Source organism: Pezoporus occidentalis, unplaced genomic scaffold (assembly GCF_034315485.1).
Source record: "Pezoporus occidentalis ecotype Australia unplaced genomic scaffold, CSIRO_AGI_Poc_V1 ctg94, whole genome shotgun sequence".
NCBI lineage: Eukaryota > Metazoa > Chordata > Aves > Psittaciformes > Psittacidae > Pezoporus > Pezoporus occidentalis.
The window spans coordinates 1,894,586-1,902,224 of record NW_026916304.1 but is presented as its reverse complement, the minus strand read 5'-3'; the positions used below and the strand labels follow the sequence as shown (position 1 = coordinate 1,902,224).

At 40.7% G+C, this 7,639-nt stretch overlaps 1 protein-coding gene across 1 annotated transcript; it reads left to right on the top strand.

Moving 5' to 3' along the window:
- Positions 1-3,195: 3,195 nt before the first annotated feature.
- EXTL2 (exostosin like glycosyltransferase 2) lies at positions 3,196-6,693 on the top strand. Its single transcript, XM_062606140.1, has 3 exons — positions 3,196-4,110; positions 5,524-5,594; positions 6,193-6,693. Exons 1-3 carry the CDS (start codon positions 3,819-3,821, stop codon positions 6,682-6,684), a joined length of 855 nt encoding a protein of 284 aa, XP_062462124.1. The 5' UTR covers positions 3,196-3,818; the 3' UTR covers positions 6,685-6,693.
- Positions 6,694-7,639: the final 946 nt, after the last annotated feature.

The following is a 7,639-nucleotide window of genomic DNA, read 5'->3' as shown; positions in this document are numbered from 1 at the left end:
AACCACGGGAACGCCCCGCAGCAGGCGGGGCAAGGCCGCACCGCCCCTAATTCAGCGGAGCGGCTGCGCGGCCGGGTCGAGCCGCGGGGTACCGGGCAGGCGCCTTTTGTCGTCTCGTGTCCCCGGGACAGCGGCAGGGACGCCTCGGGAGCACGGCCCGGCTGCTGCAGCGCCTCAGGAGGGCTCGGGCGGCCACCCGAACGTGAGCGAACCCGTGCACGGGGGGAGCCGGGCCGGGGGAACCTGTCCGCTTCGGCTGCGCGGATCGATATGAAATGGTGCCCACGGAGAGGGGGGGACCCACTCAGGACTTGTATTAAAAATACTGTATTTTGACATAGGTCTTGATTTCCATCCGTTCTGGTTTTGGTTTTGTTCTCTACAGGGTGTACTGTAAGAATTTTTTCAAGAGGTCAGTCTTGCACTTCAGTTTCATAATTTAATTGGCAAAACTCATTGGCATTTCTCTGCTGGAAGGTCCATTGAATGCTCGTTCTAAAGGTTTTATATAGGCGTTTATTTTAACTAAAGAATGCATAATAATGTCATCCTTGTCACCATTACAGCTGATCATATGCAACTGAGTACACACAAGAATGTATGGCAAGCCAAGAAGTCTCATTTCCACAGCAGACATTCATATTCTCACCATGTTTTTAAATCTTTAAATAGTTAATTGTAACAGTAGCATTGGTCAGTATGGCTGCAAGTAGGTGCCACCTAGGGAAAGAGAAGCTAAGGTTCACCTCTTTGAAAGCATGTATGGCCAAGTTCCAGTTTGAGTTTGTATGAGTCAGGTATCAGTGTCTACAGCTTTAAAATGAAGCACCCAAACAAGTGATGAGCTTCTGGAAATAGTTTCTGTGACATCTCCAGCCACACATCAAATAAGTCAGTGGTAAAACTCAAATTTGGGATGCCCTGTATGTGTAGATGTACTCAGACTGGTATAGGTACAAATTGGCAATTCCGTACATATAAGAAACAAGTTGATATAACCTAAACAAGCCACTCTTCTGAAATTTCACGTAGTTAAATTATTTAACAAGCTCAGCAAATCTTTGTTCTCTACGCTTTCATAGTAATGAAATAAAAAAATAAAAGCTCCCTATCTTTGTTCAATTAGGATTAAAAGAACAAAAATCCCTCCAACAGCCTAGGAGCCTTGACAGACTCAAGTTTCTTAAGTTGCTGTCCTGCATCATGTACATTCTTCCTGCTTGTGCTTACACTCATATTTGTTTTCCCTTCTACCAAGCTGCCAGACGGGGCGGGGGGGGGAGAAAAAATCCCATGTCTTAAACCTGTAACAGGACTGGTAAGCTCAGTGGAAGGAGGCTGCCCAGGGCAGTTCTGGAGTCACCGTCCCTGCAAGTGTTCACACACCATGTAGACGAGGCCCTCAGTGCCATGGGTTAGTGGTGGCCTTGGTAGTGCTGGGCAACGATTGGACTGAATGAGCATAAAGGGCTTTTCCAACCTGGTTGATTCTGTGATTCCGTGACAGCAGGAAGCGGATGAGACAGAAAATAATTTTATTGGGACTGCTCGCCTGACTGGTAGCTAAATACATACAGACTGTGAGGTTCCGGAATCCTACTTGTATCTCCATAGTTGACCCTAAGGATGGGGCACACAGACATTCCATTGGCGCAGAGCAGCAATTTTACAAGCAGAGAAGTGGGCTGTGCTTTTCTTTGTAACCAACTGGTGTAATAACTTCTTTCTGGAGTGTTCATGGAAATGCAGAGACAATTATTGAACTGAGGAATGTGTGCTTGTAAAGGAATGCTGGGTAGCATGTGGGTAACTGTTGCTCTTCAGTTATAGAGTCCTTTTAAATTCCAACAGATTAAAAGATCACAACTATCCTGCAAAAACGAGGTGGGGAAATCACTTGGCAATAATGAAGTAAGTTCGAGAGTTTTTTAGACTAAAATTATTTACATTTAGACTAAAATCATTTGCATTTCAAGCATGGTATGTGCACTTTGGAAAACAAATTATCAATATTTCTGTGCTAAAACACTGACACTTTCTCAGGAACTATAACTGATGTCCTGGATCACTTAATTTGATCAGAATTCCCTGGTAAAAGCCTAGAAATTCAGCTCTGGGGCACCCAAAGTAAAAAGGACATGGAGCTGCTAGAGCAAATTCAGAGGAGGCCACAGAGATGGTGCGAGCAGCTCTGCTCTGGAGCCGGGCTGAGAGAGCTGGGCTGGTTCAGCCTGGAGAAGAGAAGGCTGCTTAAGGGGAGACCTTAGAGCAGCTCCCAGTGCTAGCTTCCAGAGGGGCTTTTTACAAAGGCATGTAGCAACATGACAAGGGGGAATGTGTTTTAGCTGAAAGAAGGGAGATTTATATTAGATATTAGGCAGAAGTTCCTCCCTGTGAGGGTGCTAAGGTGCCGGCACAGGTTGCCCAGAGAAGCTGTGGCTGCCCCATCCCTGGCAGTGGTCAAGGCCAGGTTGGACACAGGGGCTTGGATCAACCTGGCCTAGTGGAAGGTGTCCCTGCCTGTGGCAGGGGGTTGGAACTGCTTTGAGGTCCCTTCAAACCCAAACCAGCCTGTGATTCTATGACATTACTAGTGGAGTAATATGCATAATATGTATAGATGAGTTATTTTTTAGAATTAAGCTTAAACCACAACAGAATATTACTGTTGTATTCAGTGCATACTCATCTTGTGAGTAAAGGATGAAGAGCATGTGGATGACACATTTGAGGAGCAAACTGTGGAATGAAGTAGCTGTTGGATCCTGCGAAGTTTACAGTTTATAGATGTCTGGAGAACTAGAAGTGCTACCTAAGAGGCATGAACACTGGGACTACCTTTGTAGGAGCTGCCTTTTAAGAGCTCCTGTTCAGTTCCAGAATCAGGAGGATGCAGAAACTCCTGCCTTATGCTGCAGCTTCTCTGCCACTTAGCTGATATATAGCTTCTAGCATCTGGCATTTTCAGTTTCCACTGAGTTCTAGATTTAGCAGAGCAGCTGTTACTGATGTTGCATTCCTACATTATTCCATTTGGCATGTTTCTTTTGCTCCACCTGTGCTACAGCCTCAGTTAGCATGATCAGAATCGTATTTTCCACATTATATGTGGAGCGTATATACAAACTATTGACAGTGTCCAACAAATCAGTGATAAAGATTGTTCCTTCCTTGGATGGTGGAGAAAGACCATTTTATTTCTTCCTCTCTGCAAGAGCTCTTGAGGACTCGCTTTCTCTGCCTTTTGTTTCTCAGCTAAGGCAAGAGCTCCTGCAATTCTGACTTTCTCTGCAATTTTGCTTTCTAATTTCAGCTGGATGTATGTATGTAAATAAATGTTCAATCAAAAATGCAGTACTGAGAAAATAAGAGACAGCAATCTAAAGAATTACTCCAGATTCATTTGCACAAAATAATGAAATGTGATGTTAACCAGAAAAGGTGAAAAGCAAATAAACATAGAAACTGAGTACCAGAAGTATGTGTCTTGATAGTTGAACATAATTGGCTGAATCATTGAATGGCTGTGTTGGAAGGGACCTTAAAGATCAAAAATCCTAAAATTCTCCTTATTTATTTACTTAAACAAAAGTCTATTTAATACTGTGGGAGTTTGCTCATGTAAGGGAGATAACTATAAGTGGGATTAATGACTTTTCCTTTCCTGTTACTTGTTTTAAAGGTATTTCCACTTCTGTAAGCTCCCAGGAAGAATTAAGGGAATCCGCCTACTGCGCTTCACTTCAGTGGTGATCATTGTTTTACTTCTTGTGGCAGGTGCTTTGACAGCTTTGCTTCCCAGTATCAAAGATGACAAAATGCCCAATTCGAGAAGGGAACCAAAAACCCAGAGTCAGTCTGCCTTGGATGCATTTACTCTTATTATGCAGACATATAATAGAACAGACTTACTGCTAAAGCTTTTAAATCATTATCAAGCCATCCCCCACCTACATAAAGTAATTGTTGTGTGGAACAACATTGGTGAGAAGATACCAGAGGAAATGTGGAATTCCTTGGGACCTCATCCTGTCCCCGTTGTCTTTAAAGTTCAAACTGTAAATCGCATGAGGAACAGACTCCAGAATTTCCCAGAGCTGGAAACTAAAGGTAATCAGCAGTTCATATTGCTACTATTATTACTATTTGCACACTTAAAAGCTAAATGCTAAAAGGGAGATGGTTTGAGTTTTACTGTATAATAAGCCCATGGATCTGTTGGTCCACTTAATATGGAAGAAAGCTACGTTATGACATCAGATGCACACCACCACTACCAGCAGGCTTTCAGTAAAGAGTAAGGAAAAAAAGAGGAATGTCAAATGCATTCACAGGCTTTTTGCAAGGTGTTCTCCATTTCCTTTGTCAGGCAAACACAGCTAGTTCAGCGTCTCTTTACAGAGTAAACTAAAATTCATAGTGCGTGTATTTGCTGAGTCTCTGCATTAATCTGGATTTAAGTCATCTGATAATGACTTCATTTAATCCATTTATTTACAGCTGAGTTCTCATGCACGTGCTGTTCTGAAGAGAAATTTCCATCCCTAGCTGTCTGGCTTTCTACCTCAAATTATGGAATCTTTTTAAGAGTATTTTTCCCAGTCTTTTGGCTATTCATCTAAATATTCTTCATAAGCTCTTTGCAGGAGAAGCACAACAATAAATCTGTTTCAAGTGGAAAAAAAAATCCCGTATGTTCATAGCAGCCTTCCAGTATCTGAAGAGGGCTACAGAGATGCTGGAGAGGGACTCTGCATCAGGCACTGTAGAGACAGGACAAGGAGTGATGGGTTCAAACTGAAACAGGGGAAGTTCAGGTTAGATCTAAGGCAGAAGTTCTTCCCTGTAAGGGTGCTGAGGCGCTGGCACAGGGTGCCCAGAGAAGCTGTGGCTGCCCCATCCCTGGCAGGGTTCAAGGCCAGGTTGGACACAGGGGCTTGGAGCAACCTGCTCTAGTGGAAGGTGTCCCTGCCCATGGCAGGGGGTTGGAACTGGATGATCTTAAGGCCCTTTGCATCCCAAACCAGTCTGGGATCATATGTTTCTATGATTAGTAAAGGTAATTCTGTTTACTGCCCCCTTCCTAATATGACTTGCAAATCAAAAGCCATGACTTCTAGGAAGACACTAGAAACTTCAGCATCCAAAATGTTTTATTTACTGTAGTAGGGTTTACACTGACTGTAAACTTAAAAAGCTTTAATGTACCTGAAGTTCTGATCTAAGAGTATCTTTCATTTTCCACTTCCTGATAGTCTTTTGCCCAAAATTTAAGGCAAAGATTCTTCTTTATGTAGTTCATGCTATTGAACGTTGCCTGTGCAATTCATTAAGCTTGCTTTGTTAGACCTTGCAAGTAGTGAGGGGATGGGTAAAATTTTATGCTGAGAATCCCTTATAAATCTTATACTCTGAAGAATGGTATCTAACTCCTTTGGTTGCATTTTTATGCAAGATTAGCAGGATCATAAGTTGTTTAATCTTTTGAGAAGTTAAATGTGGTTTTCTTTCTCCCCTTTTCAGCTGTTTTAATGATGGATGATGATACACTAGTCAGTGCTCATGACCTTACTTTCGCCTTCTCTGTTTGGCAGGTAATGTTTTGCACCTTGTCATGCAGTATTTGAGAGTTACAATTGAGATGAATGGTTTTAAGTAAGAGTAATACCATATCTTCATGCTTTACTACCAGTTTTCTAGCTATACAGCTAGATTTTAGAAGGATTGAAGCACTGAACAGTAGCAATTGCAAAAATATTCAATACTAGCTATACCTGTAATATAAAATTTGTAACTCTTCTTGTACAAGAACACCGAAGTTGCTGACTGCTGCATTTATTTAAATTGATAGGAGGCAGCAAACCAAAACTTGTGGGGTTTTTTCATCTCCAAGAGAAATTGTCTATAAAGTTATTTTGAATGCCAATTATACAGCTGCAAATTGTGTATAGATGTTTCTTGGCACTACATAGCATCGAATGAGGCATATTGTGTCAGTTCTGTGAAACTGTGTTTAATTGCAACGTTTATGCAGATCAAGGGACCATATGCCAACAATTTCATTCTTTCCTGGCAATAATCTTGTGCTCTTCTCGTTTCTTTTTTAAAAGCATAAATCTCACTTATGACAATTCTTAACACACATTTCACAGTGTGTTCACTTTAATTGTTTAAATTTATTTTTTCTCTCAGCAATTTCCAGAGCAGATAGTGGGATTTGTCCCTAGGAAGCACATTTCTACTCCTTCAGGTGTATACAGTTACGGCAGCTTCGAGTTGCAGAGCCCTGGATTTGGAAACGGAGATCAGTATTCTATGGTTCTTATCGGCGCAGCGTTTTTTCATAGTGGATATTTAGAAGACTTTCAAAGACAGCCAGAAGCAGTTTATGCTTTAATAGATGAAACTCAAAATTGTGATGATATTGCCATGAATTTTCTGGTAGCCAAGCATACTGAGAAACCTTCAGGAGTGTTTGTGAAGCCTGTTGACATAAGGAATTTAGAAAAAGACACTAACAGTGGCTATTCTGGAATGTGGCACCGAGCAGAGCATTTGTTACAGAGATCTTACTGTGTAAATAAACTGGTTAATATTTATGATGGCATGCCTTTAAAATATTCTAATATCATGATTTCTCAGTTTGGTTTTCCTAATTATGCCAATCACAAGAATAAAATGTAAGCCAATGGATTTAAGGGGTTAAAAGTTAAACAATACTCAGTGAATTGTACTGAGTTCAAGGAGAGGAGAAGGTCTAATTACTGCATCTTGGCCATCCTTATTTGTAGCTTCTCAACTTTTTCCACATGGCTTCTTAGGTTTTTTTTTTTCCTTTCTTACTAATTTTCCAACGTAAATTTTGAGAAAACTTAATATATACTAATGTTTAGCTGTGATAAAATCATCTCATTTCATTAAAACTTGAAAAGCTGTTACAATTAATTAGGCCAGTTCTTCAGAAACATGCAGAGAAAAATGCACTCCTACACTTGCAGTGCTTATGTTTAGATTTTTATTTCAATGTTAATCTAGTTAAATGAGGTCTAGGCGTATTTTTTATAGTTATATCTTGAGATACTTCCTTGACTTCCCCCTTCTCCTCCTGCTTCCCAGTGAAACTGTAGAAGGGCTACAGTAAACTGTTGGCCAAGCTTCTAGACTCCTGTAAAAAAAAACCTATGAAGTTTGTATATATAAACTATTCTGTATTCTGAGATGTTCCTGAAGCTGCTAGCCGGAGAAGAGTACCTCACCTTAATCTCAGATAGTCCTAAAATGGTTGCTTACAGCATCTACTACTGCTGAGATAGTGGAAAATAATCTCTGATGCGGCTTTTTTCCCCATTATTAATTTGCCTAAAGTTGCTGAAACACTACAAGCAGCTGAAAGGTAAAACCTAGCAGCTAGAAATGCAAGAAACATGAATCCATAAAATATGAAACTTTTATAAACAGCCAGAAGAAATTTAGGGGATATTACATGTTAATACTTTCTTTAGTCTTAGTTTTATTTTTATATTTTGCATGTACATTGTTACAAAAATATGCCCAAGAAAAACCTCACTCTTAAAATATGTCTTATTTACCATTGCTAATAAGAGCAGGCTGTTCTACATATATGACAGTGCACCTTTTT